The sequence below is a fragment of the Pseudonaja textilis genome, chromosome 2 (genome assembly GCF_049901715.1).
Source record: "Pseudonaja textilis isolate UNSWEBS1 chromosome 2, rPseTex1.2, whole genome shotgun sequence".
NCBI lineage: Eukaryota > Metazoa > Chordata > Lepidosauria > Squamata > Elapidae > Pseudonaja > Pseudonaja textilis.
In genome coordinates this window covers 238,474,924-238,498,809 of record NC_141991.1, presented here as the reverse complement: position 1 = coordinate 238,498,809, position 23,886 = coordinate 238,474,924, and the positions used below count along the sequence as shown (strand labels likewise).

The window sequence follows — 23,886 nt, the reverse complement described above, 5'->3', positions numbered from 1 at the left end:
GGCACAGTAATGAGGCCACTAGATACAATTCACAGTTCCTGATTCTGTGTTTCCTGAACTTCTTTCAATAAATAAACAAATGAATAAATACATTCAGAGGTGGTATTCAGTGTGTACAGAACCGGTAGAGGAAATTTTGAGTAGTTTGGAGAATCAGCAAATACCACCTCTGACTGGAGATATTACAGTATCCTTCCCCTGCCATGCCCACCAAGCCACGCCCACAGAACCAGTAATAAAAGAAATGGAAGCCCACCACTGAATACATCCTCTTTTCTTCCAACAACTTCTCCTACACAATGTTCCCTCAGCTTCTACCAAGTATTTGGGGGAAGAAAGGAAAAGAGGACAAGCATAGCTGGAGCAGGTGGGCAAGGAGTCTACTCATACAGAAACAAAGATTCTAATTGAATATTATCAAAAACTTCCTAACAGGTGACAATTATCTAAGTATTTCATGAAATGCATTCAAGTTGAGATTGGGAGGTCCTCCGGTGGAGATGTTTGAGTTCCAGCCCAGAGGAGCAAGGCTAGATAGCTTAAATAGCCTTTTTTTTTAATGCTAGGCTTGTAGCTGGAGAAAGATTGAAAAAAACAAACAAACTCTGATCCCACCACCATTTGTTTTTGGGAATATTACTAACCAATCTGCCACATTATTTCCACTGAGAAATCTTGCTTGCTGAAAAATCAATCCTTCCCTGACATCGATGGAGCTAAAACAATGGACACAAGGATTAACAGTAATAAGACATTTTAATTTCTTTTGGTAAAGGCTGCCAATGTCATTCCATATAGAATAGCCACTGTCCTGCATGTTGGATGGAGGAGTTGTTTAGAGCAAAAGCACAAGAATAACAGAGTCATTTTAAGATATCAGATTTTCCAAGCATTTTTCATCATCACAATGAAATAGACATCGGTATCTATGGAAGCACTGACACCAGCATAATAGTTCATGAATTCCTCGTTTGTGACCTATGATAGAAAAGTTTGAAAAAAGAAAAATAAAGTTTTTATTTAAATAAAATGTGTCAACTATTACTTGCAAGAATTAAACGATACATTATGTTCTGTGGGGAGATTTTCATTCACGTATATAGAGCCAGTACCTCAGCCACACAGGTTCTTACGAAAAAGCCAACCAATCTGCACACCACACCTCCCCACCAGTATTTTATAGAGAGACGGCAGCTCCTATCACGCTTTGCTCGCACAAGCACAAAACTGAAAGCACCAGCCTGAAGATGGCAAGTGGGACCTCGTTGAAACGTCACCAAGATACTCTCAATCTTACACGGGAAAAGACTTGAACACGCCAAGACCTGCATATATATATGTGTGTGTGTGTGTGTGTGCGTGCGCGCACGTGTGTGTGTGTATTCTCTTTTCACCCCTATGAGTGGTATGACCCTCAATTTAGGGCCTCTATCAGATCTGGAAGCTTGCGGGTTCTGCATGGTATCTTAGATGCTCTTAGCACTGCACTCTTCTGGACAGAGAGTTCTGAGGTTGTTCCTGGGATTTGTGGCACCACTTTCCCAGCTTAGGAGTCATAAACCCAGATGCTCCTATCACCATTGGGACCAGAGGTGGTATTCAGCAGGTTCTGACCAGTTCTGGAGAACTGGTAGTGGAAATTTTGAGTAGTTTGGAGAACTGGCAAATACCACCTCTGACTGGTCCCGCCCCCATCTATTCTCTGCCTCCAGAGTCCCAGCTGATCGGCTGGGTCTTCTTTTGTGGCCCTGCCCAGGAGAACGGAGCTGGAAAGCAGGTTAGTGGGGTGGGGAAGGAATGGGGATTTTACAGTATCCTTACCATGCCATGCCCACAGAACCAGTAGTAAAATTTTTTGAATCCCACCACTGATTGGGAGTACTTTGGCTTTTATATTCCACACTATCGCCAATTTTTCATTCAGGTCTCAATACTTCTCCATTCCTCAAACCTTTCTGATGTTGCTGTTGTTTGGCATGCTACATCAATCACCATCATATTCTTCTGGTTCTTATCTACTACCACAATGTCAGGTTAATTGGCTGGTACCCGCCTGTCTGTTTGGATCTGGAAGTGTCATAGGACCTTGATCTTAAAACTTTCCTAGGTTTATCAAGGTACAATTCAATTGCCCTGCTCTTACAAAAAAGCACAGGAAACAATCCCATTGAAAGAAACAAGTGAAACGTGTTTTTACTGGAATGCAAGATCCAAAGAAAACGGCCACATTAGATCTGATCACATAATTATACAAGCCCTCCCAACACTTGCCCTCACATTTTTCCTATTAAAACCACAGAGTTTGGATTCAATTTCACAATTCTAAAACAAAATTAAGCATTGTTAGAGATATAGAAACATAATTTGCATAAGCTCAGTGAATTTCTTTTGAAAGGCAAGATACATATATTCCATTTTCCTATAGGAGTAAGTTGCATTCTAGGGCTTTGAGGGAATGGAAGGAGACAGAACTATTGAGTATCAATACACAGTGCATGATGCCTCCTTACTATGTCTAGTGGCTGCCCAGGAGGAGGACAAAGAGAAAAGATTTCTGTTTATAATTTCAGCAAAACCCTCTAAATAAAACAACAGAGCCTGTGGCATGTCTGGCATGATTGGCTTAACTTTGGTTTGCTTTTAATCTCCTTCTAACCTACCTGTCCATCTTTGTCATAGGGTGAATCAAAGTTGTCCAGGAAACTCCTAAAAACTTGGTCTTCACTCCATTCTCCGTTTTGGTATTTGGGATGATGTTTTACATTGTAAATCCCTTGCAGATCTTCAATGGTGATGACTCCGTCCCCTGTCTTATCTAGCTTTCGGAAAGCTTGCATGATTACTTCTTTCCTTGCATTGGACATAGGAGGCTAAGAAAAAAGCATAAAACAACATTGTTTTAACGCCACTTTCTTCCCAGCCTTTATCCTATTAGTTTCCATTTCATAATATCTAAAGTGGGTTTAGAAGGTTATATTTCCTCTATCATTTTCAGAACATTAAATGAAAGATGTGAACATGGATTCTGAAGAAGGAGGAGGAGGAGGAGGAGGAGGAGGAGGAGGAGGAGGAGGAGGAGGAGGAGGAGGAGGAGGAGGAAATGAAGGAGGAGGAAGGAAGGAAGGAAGGAAGGAAGGAAGGAAGGAAGGAAAGAAAGAAAGAAAGAAAGAAAGAAAGAAAGAAAGAAAGAAAGAAAGAAAGAAAGAAAGAACATTACTGAAGAACAGTAGATGAAATGTAGAAAAATATGACATAACTAAATTAAAGCAGAGGAACATATGTGCAAATCCCAAAGGTGCTTTTTGGATGAGAAGCAAAATGTCTTCATAAAAACCAGGAAGTCCAGCTGCCTCTTGAAAAAGCACCTTTGGGTATAACCATGACCTAGATGACTGAGAATCTCCATAGACATTTAGCTATGTGCAAATCATGATTAGTTTCTGGGCTAATTTCATACCTTCCAAAATGGTGCTTTGGGGCATCTGGATAATTCCAGTTATTTATTATGATGTGCACCATATTATTGGAGGAAATACATCAGATGCAGGTATGCACAGATCACTGATCATCTGTGAACTAGTGCTGTATTGCATCATCTGATGCATTTAGCTACCAAACCTTCTCCACAAGTTTACTATCATTTTCATTTGTATTTGAAAAGAGCAACAGTCTCCTGGCTTATATTCCACTGCTGTCTGCTGGTTGTTCCTTGGGATTTGGCTATTCAGGCTCAATTCCCTTCTAACTGAAACAGTGATTTTTTTGAGTTGGTGATGGGAAGGAAGCACTGCTGGCTTCCAAATAATATTTGTATACCACTCACTTTAAGACTGAAGGCTGAAAGAAGATGGAAAGCAGAATGGATAGAGATGTGGGGAGATATAGAAAGAGCATGTGCGGGATTGCAGGGGGCCTATAACAGGACTTCTTTCTTTCTTTTTATTGAAATTGACATGTATGGTTGTCCATTTCACAGACACAACTATAGGCAGCAAACTGGGGTTTCAAAAAAGATAAGTACAGCATCTTGATAGACCATCTGCTAAAAGAAAGCCAGGTCATGGCACACATACTTCAAAGTAAACCAGGAAGCCCGTCATTGTGGAGTCTGTCTGGCAAGAAAAAAGAATGCTTATCCACAGGAGGATATGCGTACGTAAATCTTGTAACAATCCTGGCAAATTGGAAAACTGATCCAAGTAACAGGAGTTAGCCAACTTGCAGACCTAAGCTAAAAGTTAGGTCTGCAGCAAATCAGATGTGTATTAGAATTAGATAATTTCTAGGGCATTCATTAGCCAAGACTTGGGAATAGGGACAGCTAGAGACCAATAGAACAAATTGTAGAATTATTACTAAAATGTTTATTAGATGATATTTATTATCTCACTTTGTCCCACCTTCTCCTTTAGTGAAAATGTATAAAACTTACTCAATCCTTTGTTCTTGGCTCTTGGCATTTTGGCCAGGAGCCCTTTTCCTTGGAATACTCCAATAAAAAGCAATCAGAAAACCTGCACCTCGTGTCTGGCGTCTATCATTGGCTTTGGCACCAGGCTCAGACCCGAATTGGGGACCACAGTATAAGCAATAATAGATCATATTTTACCTAGTGTCTCAATCTACTGTAGGAGTGTCAAACTCAAGGCCCAAGATGCCTCCCGTGGGGTGCTTAGATCTGGCCTGTAGGGCCGCCCTGGAAACAGCAAAGGACTGGCCCCTGGTGCCTCTCCATGCAGTCCATTTGGGCTCCATTTTGGCTGGTAGAACGCTTGGGCCACCACAGGCTCCCCTGACATGAGTGATGTCATGCTGGCCACACCCACCCTGGGCACACCCACCTGGCCCTCTGAGGTCAAACACAATCCTGAGGCGGCCCTCAATGAAATCGAGTTGACACCCCTGATCTACTGTGTCTCATGGAGTCGAAAGCCAGTGTAGTGTTTGACATTAAAGGCTCTAAAATTCTTCTCTGTAATACTTATATAATCGGGTACCTGACAGAAGCCAGCTATCTAAGTCTCCCTACATGATTTGCAACCCATTTGAGAGGGATATCAACCAGTGAATTAAAATCTCAGTTATTCACTTCTTCCTATCCAGACTTTTTTTATTTTGAAAAAAATAATTTCTTTTAAGCTGTTGTATACATGTTAATTCCACTGAATGCATATTTGTCCTTCCTTTTCTTAGAAGAAACATCTTTTTTTTTTAGCTGATAGGAAATGTGGGTGGAAATGGGTCCACAACAGCACTGATCTGCAATCAATTAGCATTGCACAGACCAAATGCCTGGATCAGATCTGCCCCGACTTCATTCTGCCTGACCTTGACTCAAATGTGGAGAGCTCATTTCCATTGCAATTAAGCACTTCTTGGTAGACTTCTGCGTGTGTGAAGCATTAAGATTTCTGTACCCAGAAAGAGTGTCAGCATTTAACACTGACATTGAAATGCTCCGGTTAGGTTCCCAGCAGCACCTATGAGGGATTTCCCCAAGTTATTTCCCCATACCAATAAACAAGTTTGTCCACTAAATGCACTAATTTCGTTAGCTTTACCAGGTAGACGAGACAGGAAACACAACCAGATGAGTTAATTCTACTTCACTGTAAAGCTACTGTATATTAACAGCATCTTGCAAGTCTGAAAGTACCTACATTTTTTCTACTATCTCAACAGTTGAAACCTTTCTGGCTGGGGGGGAGGAGAACTGGGCTATGTGAATGAATGTGCACGCATTTGTGTGCGCATGCACACCCTATGGGCTAGCATGAGTGGCAGACTGACATGCACGTGTGCAAGTGCACACCAGCCTGCCACCTGAGCAAGTTGAGCTGCATGTGTACGTACTCACCAGCCAACCATTCATGTGGCCCAGTTCTGAATAGGACAGAGCCTGGTACTGGGCTGTGGCCTGGGGGTTAGGGACCCCTCTACTATCTCCTTTACAGGGAGAATTAGAGACGGTCTCTTCTGAGCTTTTTGCTCTGCCCACTATCCAGTGTGGGCTATGCAGGGGTGGGATTCAATTTTTTTAACAACCGGTTCTGTGGGCATGGCTTTGTTGGTAGGCGGGACTTGGTGGTCATGGTATTGGCTGGCCGTGGCCAACTCAATATCACTCACATCGAGGCACGCATCTCCTCGCCTGGCCTCTCATGACTGTGGGGGATGCTTCAACAGTCATAAGTGCGAAAAATGGTCAGAAGTCACTTTTTTTCAGTGCCATTGTAACTTTGAATGGTCACTCCACACAAGCAAAGTACCAGCAAAGGAGGGGAAAAAACTCCAGAGACATTCTTGAGACAGGAAGTCTAGTCCTGCCAAGAATGTAATAAGGGTTAATGGAGAGGCAGTTTCTGTAAGCAACACCAGAATGTTTCCTTCCTGCCTTCCTTACAGGATTAGGACAGTAATTTCTTCTAACAACTGGTTCTCCAAACTGCTTAGAATGTTAACAACTGGTTCTAGAGAATAGGTGCGAACTGGTAGAATCCCACCCCTGGGGCTATGCTGTCTCTTATCTGACTATTCCCCTGGGCAGCAGCTCTTCACCTAGTCTCCCAAGGTCTTTCCCACACACCATGGTAGAGTTGGGTATGACATAGCATGTTCATGCAATAATGTGGGAAACTGTTTTTGTTGTTGTTGCTTAAAACTCACTCTTAACGTTAGGAGAAATTCATCAAAGTCAATTGTTCCATTCCCATCTTTGTCAAAGATTTGGAAAATCTTTTCAGCTTCATCTTTGTCGATCAGCACAGCATAATCATGGAGCCCTTTCACGAACTCTTTGAAATCCAGGGTCCTGCTCTTGTTGTCATCCATGATGCGGAAAACCCTGAAGAAAAGAAGGTTGACTGTAAAGAAAAGAGTTACAAAGATCAAAGAGGAAGAAAAGCAGGACAATGATGCACAAATCTAGGAAAGAAACATTTAAGGAAAACAACAAGAGCCTTGCTTCTGAGATATAGTATCTATCAAGACATTCAGCTGCATGGCACTTCCTTCTTATCTGACCCCCTTTCCAAATATCACAATGGGAGTCTACAGCTTTAGGTGCTAAACATTGTGCTGTTTGAATGTTTATGTTACTTGTATAGCAACCAATTTGAGCAACTCGTACATAACCAAGCCCCATCTTTACCTGATGTAGAGTGGTATTTCTACTCTTAATCAAAAAGGAGATATGTGCAGATATAGTAAACATGGGTCAACCTACTCATCCTTGAATTGGGCCCAAATAGCAGCATTTGGACAGTTACATGCACATGTATGAAAAATCTAACTAGCAACCAATAAATTGAAAAATCAGTTGAAATAAGATCAATGTGGCACGGACAAATGATCCATTTGGATCATGTGGGTATCATGGCTTTTCCCTTGAAAAGTTAGATCAGCAATCCTGGATTTTTTTTTCTTTTAATGACCAGGTAATCCCTTGCATTGGGCTGGAGTATTTACTGGCCTGATGCCCTTCCTGACACCTATGTGAAGCAGCAGATATTTTATCTTTGCACCCAGAGAGAAATATCTGCCACTACCTAAGATCAAACTCACAGCCTTTTCATTATGAGGCAAGAGCTCCAAGTCTAGGCCACCACATTGCTCAGATCAGTAATCCTGAATATGAGTGTATATATCAATGCTATCCTTATTTCTAATTTTTCCACACCTTTGTCTTGAACTACTTTTCACTACTCTTGCTAAGGAGCTAATTGCAATCTTCCTGGACACAGACTGCTTGGGCAAATTATCTTTGAACTGATAACATCTGATTTATCTTACTACTAGATAGGACTATTAGAACATAAGCAGTGCCCTGTTAGATTAGACTTCCAGCCCATTTAGTAGTCTGTTTTCACAGTGACTGTGAGGTCCAAGCCCATAGAAGATGCATTGATTTCCAAGAATGCAATCCTTTATTTGTTTATATACCTAATGGACAGAATCTTGCCAAACTAAATCTATAGTCCTCCACCTGATAGATGTATCCCGAGAGATTCTAAACTGTGGCTATCCTGTACCTCTCCCTCTCCCTACACCCAGGGGTGGGATTCAGCCAGTTCAGACCAGTTCAGGTGAACTGGATGTTAATTTTACAATCTGGTTCGCCAAACCGGTATTCCCAACGATTAGCTGGCCCCACCCACCCCACCATGCCCCTCCCAGGAGTCCCCACATGGCCCGTTTTGGATTGCAGGTAAGTGCAGGGTCTGTGTGGAGGCTTGGGGAGGGTGAAAAATGGGCCTCCTGGGGGCTCTGGAAGGCTGGAAAAAGGCCTGTTCTGATCTCTGGAGGGCCTCCGGAGCCCGGGGGAGGCCTGGGGAAAAGCCTCCGGAAGGTTGGGAAGGGCAAAAATGCCTCTGCCATGGTGCAGGAGGCCAACTAGGCCACACCCACCATGGCCATGTTCACCCAGCAACCGGGCAGATAATGGTTGCTAACATTTTTGAATCCCACCTCTGCCTACACCCCATATGTACTTGGAGTGCCCAGTCTCTTAATATAGGCTTCTCTCTGGAATGTACCACCTCCTCTCTGTGCTACCAAGATTGTCCTCCACTGTTTCTCCAATACATTCCATCACAATGGCCAACCAATAGCCCAAGGGAGCCCACAAGTGTTCCACCAGATGCAGTCACCTTGCCAGCAAGGAGCCCCATGACTTCCACGAATTGGTCCAATATTTATTTGAAGCCACCTAAGCTGGTCTCCAGCACTACATCTCAGAGTGAAAATGTGAGCCTGTCTTTTAGCAAATAGTTCAAGCACTGCAGTTGCTGCAAAATACAACAACTGCTAACTGAGGTGGGTCATAGGGTTGTGCCAATTTTACAATAAACAAAGGTTTGTTTCTAGGCATAATTAACATTTCTGAATTTAATGTTTAACAGTAAAAATGCCTTTGGTTGGAATATCTCAAGGCTCATTTCCTGTTCTTTGTAGGCTTTATATCCTGCCTGAGAAGTGGTATACTATAAATTAGAAGATGAGTAAATGTGGGCATTTTCCATTTTAATACTCTATTTATGGAATTTTCCCTATTAAGATGTTTGTTTGCAAAGCCTCAATGTTGTTGGGGTTTTTTTTGTCACACGAGGAACAACTTTTGTTAAGCTACTTTAAGATATTTTCCCTTTCACTAGATTTCTACTGCCTGTTGTGTATTAATCACTCACATTGAACATAATGTGTTTATTTCTTTCTAGTCTAGAAACCAAGATAATAGAATGACTTACACATTTATCTAAAAAGGTTAAATACAGTTCAATGCCTTATGGAGATTCTCAGCCATCCAGGTCACGGTTGTCCCAAAGGTGCTTTTTTTCAAGATGCGACCGGACTTCCTTGGTTTTTCCTCGAAGACATTTCGCTTCTCATCCAAGAAGTGAAATGTTTTTGAGAAAATGAAAAATAGCTCAGTTGCTACTTGAAAAAGCACCTATGGGTTAAATACAGTTCAATACACGATAAGCACAAATTATTCACAGAACACAGAGTTCGGTCATTCTGAAACTTTTTTTAGAGTTTTCAGATAAAAACCATATCATGCAATTAACCTTTTTTGATTGCATAATTTTTTCCACTAGATGGCATCAAGGATAATTTTTTTCTAGATGTCTTTGCTATCATCTTGTCATTATCTGGAATTTTCCATCCAGATATAATGAGTAGTAGCACTAGAATCAATCCTTCCTTCCTTCCTTCCTTCCTTCCTTCCTTCCTTCCTTCCTTCCTTCCTTCCTTCCTTCCTTCCTTCCTTCCTTCCTCCCTCCCTCCCTCCCTCCCTCCCTTCCTTCCTTCCTTCCTTCCTTCCTTCCTTCCTTCCCTCTTTCCCCCCCTCCCTTCTCATTCAGATCTTTTATCTTTTTCTTAATTGTTTCTTGAATGTGCTAAAAAATGTGAAAGAAAACATGAGTGCAAAGAGGACATTAAAAACTCCAACTAAAGAGCAGATCCTCACTCACCCCAAAACAGAGTGGCTGGTTCCCAGTCTTAAGCTCTCTGGGACATTTCAAATAAAGCTGAAAAGAGGCTGAACTAACTAGCTTAGGGATGCAGGCTCCACCACCGTGTGTGTGTGTGCGTGTGTGTGGCTGCCACCAGATTTCCCTTCATCGTCTATTCCATGGATCCATTTACCTGCCCAGGCCTTTGATGCCTGCTGAGCCCCTTGCCAGGCATTGGAGACGTAGCCTCTCGATTGGATCGGTGGTGCGGGTAAGGTTTTTCTTGGCTTGGATGGCCATTTCCCTGTCATGTCGTGCAGTGCCCGGCATCTAGAAAAAAGGGAAGTCAGTCATCTTAGAACAAAGAATAAAAGGCTTGGGAGGGGACCTTTGAGGTCTTCTATCCAACCTCTTGCCCATGACAAATGGCTGCCCAGTCTCTTCTTCATAACCTCCATTGATGGACCTCTCACAACTTTTGGAGGTAAGCAGTTCCACTGATGAATAGTTTTTACTCTAGGAAATTTCTCCTTCCTTCTAGGTTGGATCTCAGTTATGTCCTTCCACCCAGAGGTGGGCTGCAACCAGTTTAATAACCAGTTCGCCAAAACTGTGAGCATGTATGTGCACACCCTGTGAGCTTCAAGTTTGGGGTCTGGGTCTGTGTTATTGGTGTGTGTCAGCTTGTTTGGTTTTGGGGTCAGGGTGTGTGACAGCTGGCCAAGGAGCCGTGGTCTGTTTTCTGGATGGTGGTTGTCCTTCGTTTATAGGATGGGCTTGGGCCTGGGTCTGATGAGGGGGGTTGGCGGTGGTATCCCTCGTTGTTTTGGGTCTGGTGTTGGTTTTTGTGGCTGGGACTCGTATGTTGGTGAGGGCTAGCTTCCAGATGTCTGGTAGGTGGGAGGTATCGTCCGGTCTATTCATGTTATGGGGGTGTTTCTCTATCTTGATGGCTTCCCTGATTATTCTCTTGCTGGAGTGTTCAGTGTTGGATATTAATTTGGTTCCTTCGAAATTGAATTCATGTCCTGTGGCTTTAAGGTGCTGGAAGAGGGAGGAAGTATTTTCTTTAAAAAGCCAACACCAGACCCAAAACAACGTGTGATACCACCGCCAATCCCCCTCATCAGACCCATATGCATATATATATGTAGGTCTAGGTGTGTTCGGGTCTTTTCCCATGTAAGATTAAGAGTATCTTAGCAATGTAGGAATTGTACTTATCAATACAAGCATTCAGGGCTTGCATGAATATGAATACTGTTAAAGGCACCTAAGCCAACTGGAGCAAAAGTCCTGATAATTCTATCTGTAGAAAGTGGCTATTTTGCCACATAAAAGAAAAAAACTAACTTTTTCTAGAATATAATAAATATGTGGCTCTGAGGAGGAAAGAATTTTGCAAAAGGAATTTAAGATTACATTTTTCAATGTTTAAAACCTTTTTAATGAGTGAGGTAAGTAATACATATATATGTTAAGCTAGTTTAGGCAGCTTCATCCTTCATGAGTCGGACAAGGGTCAAACAGAAATTTCAAACCAAAGTTTTAAAATATAATGTATAATGCTAAAGTTGAGGAAAAGCAAGCAAAGCAGCTAAGATGTCCTTCTTTGCCAAGGAAATAAATGGACAAGGTCTTTGCACTTGGTTATCACAGAGAGGGTAGCAGCTCTCTATATAGTAAGCATTCATTCCTCAACTACAAATTGATCAATTATGTGCTATCAATTTGGTATTGACTCTTAGTAACCACATAGCAATGTGATAAAGAGACATAGTGGAATCGTACACACACACACACACACACACACACAGCCCATGATGTTAGCAACCAGATCCTAAGAATGATTCCTTGGAAGCAATCTTTTCTATTTCACTGCAGCTTATTTTCTATAGCTCAGTTTGCAAAGATTGAACTCCCAATGGTTTGAGAGTTATTCACTTTGCACATCTTATTTATTTATGAGCTATTTATTATGAACCATGGTGGCACAGTGGTTAGAGTGCAGTACTGCAGGCTACCTCTACTGCCCGCCGGCTGCCTGCAATTTGGCAGTTCAAATCTCACCAGGCTCAAGGCTGACTCAGCCTTCCATCCTTCCAAGATGGGTAAAATGAGGACCCAAATTGTTGGGGGAAATATGCTGACTCTGTAAACCGCTTAGAGAGGGTTGTAAAGCACTGTGAAGCGGTATATAAGTCTAAGTGCTATTTCTGTTTGTTTGCTTTTTATTCATACATTCATCTATCCAGTATGTATAGCTGCCCATCACACATTTGTGATTTTGGGTAGCTTACAATTAAACCATGATGCCAAAAAAAAAACCCATTCAAAAATAAAACAATAATAACAACAATAGAAAATGTTTAAATAATTGCAAAAAAAAAAAAAGCACACAAAGCAATTGATGGTAGAGCAGAGTCAATCGAGAATAGTGCAGCCATTTTAGGAGTCCCGCACCAGTCTCTGATCCCCAGGTCGGATGGCAAATCCATCTTCAGGCCCTTCTGGCAGGTCATCAAGGGTGGGCCAAGCATGATCTCAGGAGGAATGATGTTCCATAGAGCGGGTGCAGCAACAGAAAAGACCCTCTTGGGTCCCACAACAAACCACTTCTGCAGATCTAATGGGATGGAGGATCCTTCAACTATATGGTTGTATGTATGTAAGTCTGCCTGTCTTGGTGTCACTTTTTTTTTGCCACCTAGAGCACAAGGGAGGTGATTAGGGTGTAGAGGGTAGAACCTCTCCTGGTTCAGGAATCGGTGCAAATGGCACACAACTTAAAGGTATGCAAAGGCCCTTATAGCCACGACAGTTACCTACTCTTCCAATAGGAGTTGTGAGTCCCCAGATTGTACACCTGGACTGCCTGGGAAAGTGCAATTTCATGCAGAACCAAAGATATCCAATTCTCAGATCCAGACAACCCCTGGATTTGGTACTGTCTGGGGAGCATTTGGAGAGCAGCCTTCTGTCTCTCCTCTCTCTAGAAGACCCCCTTCTATCAATTTATACAAGTGCAAACTTAACTTTGCTGAAGTAAAACAAGAAAAAGGGCAGATTCCAGCAGGTTTGCTTATTACAATTCACGGAATGTGTATGTGTGCGTGTAAAACCACAATAACAATAAAATGTAGAGCAGTAATTTCATAATGTCTTCACAAAGGCTTTACAACGGCCTGATAGCATCAATCTGAGAGGTCAGCATGCAAAGCACTTGGTTTCCTTCTTAAAGTACAAGAGAGTTCAGACAATCTGGCAAAGTCAGTGAAGCAAAGAAGCAAACAGTATTTAATGCTCTTCTGTCCTTTAAAAAAATATCATGAACTTTTCTATTGTATACCACAAAGATGAACTACTCTTTTAGGTTTCTGTACATTATAAAATTTTATCTGTCATATGTTTTCATTGGTTGTTCAACATCTGGGGAGGTTAAAAAGCACTTTAGTCATAATTTGATGATGAACACGTCAAGGAATTCTGCTACGTACAATGAGGGCTCCCTCACAGCACCCAACGCCACCTTCTCCTGAATCTCAAAGTGACATATCAGGTGATTGCAATTATTCTGAGTATGTTGCGTATTTCTTGACTCTCCACAACACACACTCTTTATTATCCCAGATTTTTTATTTATTTTTTTAAATTGCACAAAATTTCTAAATAGGTAATGCCCTTAATAGCAAAGAGGGGAAAGGTAGGGATATCAATTACATCCTAACTCCTGGAAACCCACTGATGAAGGGGAATGAGAATAAAATGTTTGGTTACCTTGAATCTGTCACCTGTTGCTTCCACCTGAAACTATGGACGCTTTCCTATAGAGAAAACAGGCCTACCTCTTCCTTGCGTTTCCTCCCTTCTCCTGGCCTACACCCTCCTCCCCTGATTGGGCTGTGGGGGAAGGATGAACGCAGAAACCAACCAGCAGTGAAGCCTGACTGGAAGACGTCAGCTGTCCATCCATCTCAGGTTACTTGTTTACATACCACTCCCCTGCTTGAAGTTTACTACCTTGTTTCCAAGGTGATGTGTGTTGCCCAGAAGGGCCTCATGCAACCTGGCTGGGTTTGAATCCTTCTCTTCGTTGGCTAGAGATGCTCTTTCATGCTATGTTCCTCTGTTTTACATCTGGCTTTCAGGGTGACCACAGATCCTTAGGTCTTAGGCAATACTTTATTTTTTACTGCTAGCGAAAGCTCCCTCTTTTTCGGCGCAGAGGAGGAAAAAGGAATTCACCTGAACTTGCTTTTTCGTTTAAAAAAATGGAGAGAAAATGATGAAGGTTACAATTCAAGAGAAAAGGTTTGAACCTACATACGCCCATGAAATGCTAAGTTTTCTGTGTGGACTGCTGGAGAATCCTCCAGGCACTATTATGGAAGGAAAGGTAAGTTCTAGGCAAAGAATTATTTCTTTGAAATATTTAATAGAATAGAATTCTTTATTGGCCAAGTGTGATTGGACACACAAGGGATTTGTCTTGGTGCAAATACTCTCAGTATACATCAAAGAAAAGATAAATTCGTCAAGAATCATAAGGTACAACACTTAATAACAGTCATAGGGTATAATAAGCAATCAAATCATACTAGGAAACAGTCAATATAAAGCGTAAGGATACAAGCGACAAAGTTACAGTCATACAGCCATAAGTGGGAGGGGATGAGTGATAAGGAGTGATGAGAAGATAGTAGTGCAGACTTTGTAATAGTTGAACAGGGTTGAGGGAATTATTTGTTTAGCAGAGTAATGGCTTTCAGGGAAAAACTGTCCTTGTGTCTAGTTGTTCTGGTGTACAGTGCTCTATAGCATTGTTTTGAGGGTAGGAGTTGAAACAGTTTATGTCCAGGATGTGAGGGGGCCTGTAATTATTTTCACAGCCCTCTTTTTGACTTGTGCAGTATACAGGTCCTCGATGGAAGGCAGGTTGGTAGTAATTGTTTTTTATCCTCTGAAGTCTGTATCTGTATTGTTGGGTTGCAGAACCAAACCAGACAGTTATAGAGGTGCAGATGACAGGCTCAATAATTCCTCTGTAGAACTGGATCAGCAGCTCCTTGGGCAATTTGAGCTTTCTGAGTTTGCGCACAATTAACACAACATACAACAAATGGTACACTTGTACAGAATAGCGTTTTAGAAATCTTTCGGTCAGAGACCATATACTATTTAGCTGTAGGTAGATCAAGATTTTAGTTTACTAATAACAAGAGCACAAATACTTTTCATCTTAATATTAGAATGATTCCGTGAATATGATTGATGTTTTGCTTTAGTGTAATATATATATTTTTTGTTTCTGAAATAACAGAGAAGTCCAATAAAATAATTTCTTTTTTCTGTTCGCATTTTAACCAGTAGGTTTGCAGGTTTAGTGCCTTCCTGCAAAAAGAATGCAAAAGTCAGAAATTTCTGCAATATAAGGAAACTGCCACATTATCTGTGTTTCCAACTTGCGATCTAGAGGTGTCTCCATCTTGTAGTTTAAAAAAAGGTCAACTTGAGATGTGATAGAAGCCACACTTGTTTTATATGTGTAACACACATGCAATGCACATAAAAAGCAAGGAGAATTTTGATCACACAATCATAAAGCAGTCAGAATTCATCCCGAAATTAAGTTGTTTAAAAATGCAGAAAACACCAATCTGAAGATGCAAATAGTACTATTAAATCAGCATCCCACCCTCTGAGCTACCCTTACAGAGACCCCCCCTCTCCAATTTTTGCTCCAGATGAAAATAGATGATTAGCAGCTACTCACCCCATGGATGCTTTTTTGTACCTGTATTTGTCTGCACTACTCCAGTAGTTTCCAAAATATTGGACTGGTTTGTGGAGGTTATGGCAAGCTTGATTATAAAAGTGTAAATCAAATGACAGAAATCTTTCAAGGCTTCTCTGCTGCCTTCTTGCCATTTCCTATGTTGTGCTTGAAAGTTGTATATATGAAATGGTAGCTGCCTGGGAATTTCGCAACCAGATGATTTTATCCTGGACTTTTGACCATGTCCGCTTGTGATTATTTGGGGAATGGGGGACAAGAGAGTTAAATGCTATAGGAAAAGACTCTGGAAGCTGCAAGATACAAATCCTGAACCTTGAGGAGAAAGTTTAAGACATGGGATTAGGTTAAGATCAGAGCCTCAGTGGCACAATGGTTAGAGTGCAGTACTGCAGGCTACTTCTGCTGCCTGCCGGCTGCCTGCAATTTGGCAGTTCAAATCTCACCAGGCTCAAGGTTGACTCAGCCTTCCATCCTTCCAAGGTGGGTAAAATGAGGACCCAAATTGTTGGGGGAAATATGCTGACTCTGTAAACCGTTTAGAGAGGGCTGTAAAGCACTGTGAAGCAGCATATAAGTAAGAGTGCTGCTGCTATTTGCATGTATAGGGATCTTTTTCATTTTCTCTATGTACTGTTTAGGTCTTTGTAGCATAAAAACGTTAAAACCATTTAAATGAAATTAAAGATATTAGCTTTCTTGCTGTACGCTTCCCTAAAGTACCAGGTTTGATCCAGAATGTTCTTGGTAGGAATGGAAATACACACCACAAATATCAGAGGGCTCTTTCCCATCAGTGTTGGAGTTCAGTGTTCAAGTGGCTATTCAAAACCATCCAAGATTCAACTGATGAAAAGGAAAGAGGTCAATTTTTCAAATTAAATAGTTTCATAAAAGATGTAAATTTATTTAGGTTCTTTGTTCCTCTGTCACTTTTATTTATTTACCCAATTTATATTCTCGTCCATCTCCACAAGTTTCTCTGGGTTACAGTAAAATATTTAATTACAATTCCATTTAAATTATAATTTCATTTAATTATAGAAATTATAGACATCCTCTGCAAAGAACATCCAGACCATTCAATTGACACTATTCAATTAAGATTAATTTATTCATGAATTAGCCCAATTACATTGGGTGCATGAATAAACAATAGTTCTAATTAACATATGTTCTTCAATATGCTTCCATCAAGCAGAAGCCAGGATTTAAAATAGAAGATAATTAAGAGAAGTAGTAAAGGTAAAATGCTTTTCTGGAATATCCCACACAAAGAAATAATTATAACTGCTTGAAAGTCAATATGATAAATTAACATTTAAACAATTAACAACCATATTTATTAGGAGCATTTTCTTCCTTTAAAATCTAGCCATCAAACAATCCTAGAATCACGGGTGGCAATAAACTTAAAGATTTATTTTGAAGTAACTATGTACATAATTGTTTCAGTCTAGGAATTATAGGAATATATAACCAAAGACAACAGGTTGGAAAAAGTTCATCTAGATAAAACAACTGGACATGGGACAGGAGACAATGGCATCATTATACCAAAGGCTTCATAATTGATTCTTTTATCTGCACAGAGCCAGCATATTCTATGTAGAGGTGTTTGCTAAATACAAAGGAATTGTACAATTATGTGAATATTCACATAATGTACACCGGCCCTAATGTTAATCTAAAATAGTGTTATTAATACAGTATATAAATAAAATATTGCAGAAAAATCCATTCAGGCAAACTTTATTCTAATTAGATTTAAATGTACATTTAAAAAAAGAGATCGGTACATAAATAATTTTACAGGTCTGCAATTTTGGATATCCAAATCAGATATACATGTCTGCACTGAGGTGATGAAGACAAAGGGAATTCACTTAGTCGTGCTCTCAAAGCCCATGTGTAACATGCACTACAAGGCAATTTTATGAATTCATCCAAATTTCCCTTATTTTCCAGAGAAATAAATTATATAAACAAAAACAAATGAAGTAAAAAAAAAACCAGAATGGGTACATCAGTTTGTAAATATACAATTTAGGATGACTGAGACAAAACCACAATGCTCAGGCTTCAGTATTTCTGATTACCTATTATGTTGTTCAAGCTACACAAGCTTGCTCCATTATTAGTGAGATGGTATTTGTCCCATTGGTAGTGTAAATCATCCTCTTGATTTCTTTTGGTAACTTTTGATCTATAGTCATGTCATCCACAAATACAAATAAAAATCTAGCATAACTTCTATATTTTTAAAAGGTACAATTCTGGCAAATGTCCTTCACATTGAACACTTGTAGTATGGCCAATATCAGTAGATACACTACAGCAAAAGGAGCACTTATTGGTAAAATAAGAAACTCACACTCAAAACTCACGTTACACAGAGAGAAATCATGATGTTATTGAAATATTTTCTGATTTAGGAAGCATAGACAGAAATTGCAGAAAGAAGTAATAGAAAGTAACAAAGATGAGAAAAGCCCTTTAAAGAGAGTTTGGATGGACATATTCAGATCTCTCAACATTTTTTCCTTTTCCTTTCTTTTTGTACATTTTTAGAAATAACCACAGAAGAAAAACTAGCACCGGAATTGCTAAATTCAGAACACAGATTTTTTGGCAGAATTCTCCATTTTATTCTGCAAATGATGTTTATTTTAATTTTAAGTGAACCATATCTCTCCAAGTATTGATAACGACAAAAATGAAAATCATGGCATCTTGTAATATATACAGTATTATATACCAAGATTGCAAAATATCATTGAATTAGCTGATCTTCACTATTTTGAGCTCTGTGGAAAATGAAAAAAAAAAATGTTTCAACCATTCCTTGACAACACCATTAGCAGCATAATTGTGTGCAAATAAAAATTGTGAAAATTCTGTTTCAAAATGATTTCTTCAGTAGTACTACACATTTTGTAATGTTTCCCACAACTAAAAAACTATTTACTATACAGATGCCCCTTATTTTATTTTTTTGAATTCTCTGCACTCAGTTCAGGCATCTCCTTCAGCATTTCAGTTACACACCAAACATTGACAATTAGTGAAACATATTGTAAAGTTCATTTTAATTCCATTCATATACACCATTACATTTTACTTTAATTTATACTGCAGTAATGCACACATCCCTAATTAGATATAAATAACAATTACTTACTGGCAGCAAATATATATCTCATTGATCATGACCCCAATATTATTTACAAAGCAATTTGTTCCAATACTTACCATTAGGTATAAAGAATTCAATGGCAAATATAAAGTTTTGCATGAATGTATCTGCTAAAAAGCCACATTTTCCAATTTGTTTTAAAAGATGAAATCAAAATTCTTCACACAACAAGCACAGTGACCATGACACTCTTACAAGTGAAAAAATGAGTCAGCTTCAAAAATATATAAAAATGTTTTAAATCTTTGTGTTGTGGCATGAAGTTCCAAAGCAGCGTGCATAAAGCATGACACTGAAGTTTTAATACTTAACGAATGAAGCAGTTTGAATGGCTGACTGGAATGTTTTATAATGCTTTTATGCAAGCTGCCTGATTTCAATTTGAAGGTGATTCCAGACAGAAACATGTTTGTCTCCCAAAAAGAAAAAAGTACTATTTTAAACCCAATCTCCTTCCCTTGATCTGCCAGTCACCTGAGAATATCCCACAGCATAGTCCATTTCCAAACTTGGAAGGAAATTACATGTGAAATTCCAGCTCACTCTTCAAACCAAAAGTGAGCATCTAGTCTGCAATTGTGCACTTGAGCCAAACATGTTAACAACCTTTCAGAAGCCTGTTAAGTTCTCAATTTAGTAGTTAACAAAATTTCTGTTTATCTAAACAAATAAGGCATTAAAACTATTGGACCTTTTGGGGGGTGTCAAAAAATGTTCGGAAGAAATTTGGTAACTCTAAAGTAGCTTTTCTTAATAGACTTGAGATGTTTGGAACAATTTATGGCATCGAAATAATTTCTAAATTCTAAGCTTAATGTTAAACTGGGATTAATGTAATAATTTGCAAATTCCTTTGCCAGTACATTCCAGTTTCCATTAATCATAATTTGGTAGGTTGAGCACGGAGTGTAATTTCAGCATTCGTGAAAATAGTATCCCAAGTCATACTTTACAGATAAGCCATTCGCTTTCCAGATGCACATTGCCTAAAACGATGCTTCACTGAAGCTACTGTGAATCACAATAACCTTTCTCTCTCTAAAATGAATGTTTAGGTTTACGTGTTATAAAATACACGGCTCAACCATTACTGTGTCTATTTTCTTCCATCTCTTCCTTATCACTTTCTCATGCTACACCTGAATTAGGACACTATAAGGAAATGCCCAATAAATTATCACACATTATTTATACGGCTGTTACAAACAAGAATGCAAAAACATCTCTTTGTACTCATAAAAATTCTGCCAAGCACTGTGGCTTTAAGGCTGCATTGTTCTGGGATGTTTAACCAACAACAACAAAAATCCAACAACAACAAAAATCTGTTGTATAGCATTACTATTCACTAATCAAAATATTACATCCTTTTCTTTTCTAAGATAACAAAAAATCTTGTGGCGAGATGGGCGGCAAATAAGTAAAATAAATAAAATAAAAATGCAAAGTCCCTTCCAGTATGAAACACAGGATAGTGAAAGATGTTTAAATCCTCATGATAATCAATATCTAATCACTGGATTTGGCTTCAAAAAAACAAACAATGGCAAATGCTTACTTTTTCTTAACATCCTCCAATATTGTCTGGCCCCAATAATACTGCACACATTTCTATATAACATTCATGAATACTTATGAAAATTATTTTGAAAAAATCTCATCGTCTCTATTTGAAAAGGTACGGGTTTTTTTTCCAGTGAAAAAAGTGCTCTAGCAGTAAAAATACAGTCTTGATTAAAACAGATTTTCTTTGTAAGGCAATGGCTGGGTGCCATCTTTTTTCCAGTTTCATATTAAAAGTATTCATTTTTTCAAAAGGCAAGATCCAAACTGCAAGAACGATTGAATTACATTTAAAGCCATGGACTTTAAACTCCAACTTTGCAATTCAGAATGGCAAAAATATAATTTAGCTGAATGATTTTAACTAGCAATGAATCCATGAATCTTAAAATATATTTTTGTGATGTTTTTCCCTTATAGCTCTATGTCAGTATATGTGGTTAAATATTGTGTTTTCAAACTGTTAAGATATGATTAAGATTTTATCAATATTCTTATGCGTGCAAATGTCATTTGCTATATAGATAAAGAAAACATAATTTTTTTTTTCTGTTCAGTAACTCTCAGGCAGGCAACGAAGAAAAGTTATTTTATGTAGATTTGTAAAATCTCTCCAGGTCTTCAAGAACTTGAATTGAGAGCCCAAACCAATCTGAATGGCCTTTCACAAATCATACCAAAGCTGGAATAGAAGCTAACCATAAATATTTGCATCAAGTAGGGCTAATCTAATGACTGCACCTAGGAAAACCTAATTGTGTTATTCTTAGAAATCTCTTTTGAATCTGAAGACTTCTCCCTCCCTCCCACCACCCAAAAAGAAAACTTCCCATAGGTGCACATTTACAATTTTATTTTGGGCCCAGCATTTGTTATTTTAAGACTGCCTCTGCATTACCTTTATCTTGATTCAACTCAGTAAGTCAAAACCTTACTCCTTTATGTCTGGGCAGCTTCTAAAATCTAGGAAAGGTGTTTGAGGTTGACCAGGTTTCTTCCATTAAGAGGTAAGAATAACCCCAAATATCAAGGACTTTCAGTCTCTGAGCCATCCGGCGCCCCTTTTTCTTCTTATTCAAACCTTATTCGAAGTTTGAAGGAGTGCGGGGGAAGGTAGAAAAGGCAGCACTGCAGGGGTTAGAAACCAATGCTCTAAACCCGCCTTGAAACAGGCAATTAATTCTACAAAGTGCGCTTTGCTAGAGGGAAAAAAGTTCCTTTCTTCCTCGCGTTCCATTTTCTTTTCTTGCGAACTGAAGCTGATTCGATTGCAGAATGAGATACGGAAAGGGCGTTTTTCCAGTGTGAGATCCAAGCGATTTGGGGCTTTAGACATCATCAAAAATTCTACTTCGAGACATTGACAAGTATCTTCCACCAGGTTGGTACCTATAGAATACAGAGGAGGCTTTAAATATGGGACTTGCATGGCCCTGTTTTTGAGCTGAAGACATTGAACGAGGGGAGCCACATTAGCTAGCTATGCAAGTCCAAAATGAGAAGGGGTCTCGTAGCACCTTTTCAGACTAATAACGTTATTACACAGGGTTGTTGTTGGGGAGAAAATAGGAGGAGGAGAGTGTAATATGTATGTTCACGCCTAGGGTTACTTATAAAGTAATAAAGGCAAAATGAAAAAGCTAATAAATAAATCAAAAGCATAAAACTTGTGATCTACACCTCATTTATCACATGCATGGAATAGCACCATGAATTGTGTAAATCTTACAAAGACCAATTGACAAAAGATCAGTGATAACATCTCTGCAATATTCCAATTTATACGGGTAGTCCTTGACTTATGACCGCAATTGAGCCCAAACTTTTTGTTGCTGGGTAAGAAAATTGTTATGTGAATTTTGCCCCATTTTATGACCTTTTTTTTGCCATAGTTGTTAAGTGAATCACTGCCACAGTTAAGTTACCAGCACGATTGTTAAGGTAATCTGGCTCTTCCCCGTTGACTTTGCTTGTCAGGTCACAAAAGGTGATCACATGACCCCAGGACACTGCAGCTGTCATAAATATGAGTTGGTTGCCAAGCATCTGAATTTTGATCATGTGACCATGGGGTGCTGCAACAGTCATAAGCGTAAAAAATGGTCGTAAGTCACTTTTTTAGTGCCACTGTAACTTCGAACGGTCACAAAATCAACTCTTTTAAGGCAAGGACTACCTGTATTCTAATTTTTCCATACAAAAGATGGAATATCTAGGGCAAAGGTCTCCAAACTTGGCACCTTTAAGACTTGTGGACTTCAAATCCCACAATTCTGGGACTTGAAGTCCATAAGTCTTAAAGTTGCCAAGTTTGGGGACCCCTGATCTAGGGTTACAATCAGCGTAAGAACTCAGTGACAAGGAATCCGATATTAATAATGGAAACAACTGTCTTTCAATGCCAAGAATATTCAAGCACTTGAAATTCAGTGCAGATGTATAATAATAGTTTACTATCATTGCACCTTCTACAATGAAATGAAGGATGAAATTATGAAATGAATTACAACATTATGAAATTATGTGTATTACATTAAGTTTTCTTGGTAGTATTTCGGTACGGGAAAGTCAGAAAAGAGAAAACAGTAAAATCTTTTTCGGAGCAACCTTCTATAATTCTCTCTTTCCTGGACCTGATGTTGGAAACTTGCCCTGAGATAGCCTGCTTTGGTTCGTGTTTGTTTTAACAGAACACAGTTAATGAGAAATCTGAACAGGAATTTCCTGGCATCAAGGAAATTATTGTGACTTAAAGAGTATTTACAGACATTGTCTATCTAATCTAGATGCTCCTCACCTTCCTGATTCAGAGTCAAGAGGATCTTCGTTGACTGAATCTGCATTGAAGTCCAGAGGTTCTGCGTCCTGAAGAAGTTCTACTCTGTCCCTTTCGTTCCTTCCATTTGACCTGGTGTACTTGGACGTCACTGCAGGGAGACATTTTACAATATAGTCAAGGGGCATGTTGAACTCCAGCAAATAGCTGAAAAGGTCTTTGCCAGGAAAAAGGAAACTGATTTGGAACAGATAGATGGTCTAATATTTTCAAGTATATTAATTATTAAGATTAATATATAAGACAAAAATCCAAACACCATTTCAAAAATAATGCAATTGTTATTATATGTATTTATTATGAATATAATAGATTGTATACATAATAAAGTATGAATAAAATATAATTACTCAATCAACATTTGATCAATTATTTCACAATGACTCCAATTTATTTCTAGTTTGATGTCATCAACTTCACTGAAAGTTGTGCCAACCCTCTTGGAACTGAATGAAATAGTGTAGTCAAATATTATCCAGAATAAAATAGGATAGGATAAGATAGGATAGGATAGAATTTTTATTGGCCAAGTGTAATTGGG

General features: G+C 39.2%; 2 protein-coding genes and 1 long non-coding RNA gene across 5 annotated transcripts in view; 1 reads left to right on the top strand and 2 right to left on the bottom strand.

The window, feature by feature from the left end:
- Positions 1-737: 737 nt before the first annotated feature.
- CAPSL (calcyphosine like) lies at positions 738-13,861 on the bottom strand. 3 transcript variants are annotated; one of them, XM_087923105.1, is made up of 5 exons: positions 13,734-13,861; positions 10,150-10,286; positions 6,667-6,863; positions 2,661-2,870; positions 738-978 (listed from the first exon to the last, which is right to left on the bottom strand). In XM_087923105.1, the coding sequence occupies exons 2-5, from the start codon at positions 10,265-10,267 to the stop codon at positions 877-879; spliced, it is 627 nt and encodes a 208-aa protein (XP_087779231.1). In that variant the 5' UTR covers positions 10,268-10,286; positions 13,734-13,861; the 3' UTR covers positions 738-876. The 3 variants fall into 3 exon arrangements, with proteins under 3 accessions (XP_087779231.1, XP_087779230.1, XP_087779232.1); XM_087923104.1 differs by having other exon boundaries at positions 6,667-6,844; XM_087923106.1 differs by having other exon boundaries at positions 6,667-6,844; positions 13,802-13,851.
- Positions 13,862-14,237: 376 nt separating this feature from the next.
- LOC148127428 (uncharacterized) lies at positions 14,238-23,428 on the top strand. Its single transcript, XR_015742395.1, has 3 exons — positions 14,238-14,352; positions 21,769-21,890; positions 23,296-23,428. It is a non-coding gene; the product is annotated as an uncharacterized LOC148127428 (long non-coding RNA).
- Positions 18,823-23,886, bottom strand: part of LMBRD2 (LMBR1 domain containing 2) — a 30,202-nt gene continuing 25,138 nt past the window's right edge. The window contains exons 17-18 of the mRNA XM_026715720.2: positions 23,307-23,436; positions 18,823-21,898 (exon numbers count right to left, since the gene is read on the bottom strand). Of these exons, the coding sequence (XP_026571505.1) occupies positions 21,838-21,898; positions 23,307-23,436 (191 nt within the window). The 3' untranslated portion in view covers positions 18,823-21,837. The remainder of the gene's footprint in view (positions 21,899-23,306; positions 23,437-23,886) is intronic.

Coding starts and splice junctions, on each gene's coding strand:
- CAPSL (XM_087923105.1), bottom strand. CDS start 10,267: ATGACAGGGAAATGGCCATCCAAGCCAAGAAAAACCTTACCCGCACCA. Junction 6,864..10,149: donor GGCATCAAAGGCCTGGGCAG/GTAAATGGATCC, acceptor TTTTCTTTACAG/TCAACCTTCTTTTCTTCAGG. Junction 979..2,660: donor CCTATGACAAAGATGGACAG/GTAGGTTAGAAG, acceptor TTTCTATCATAG/GTCACAAACGAGGAATTCAT.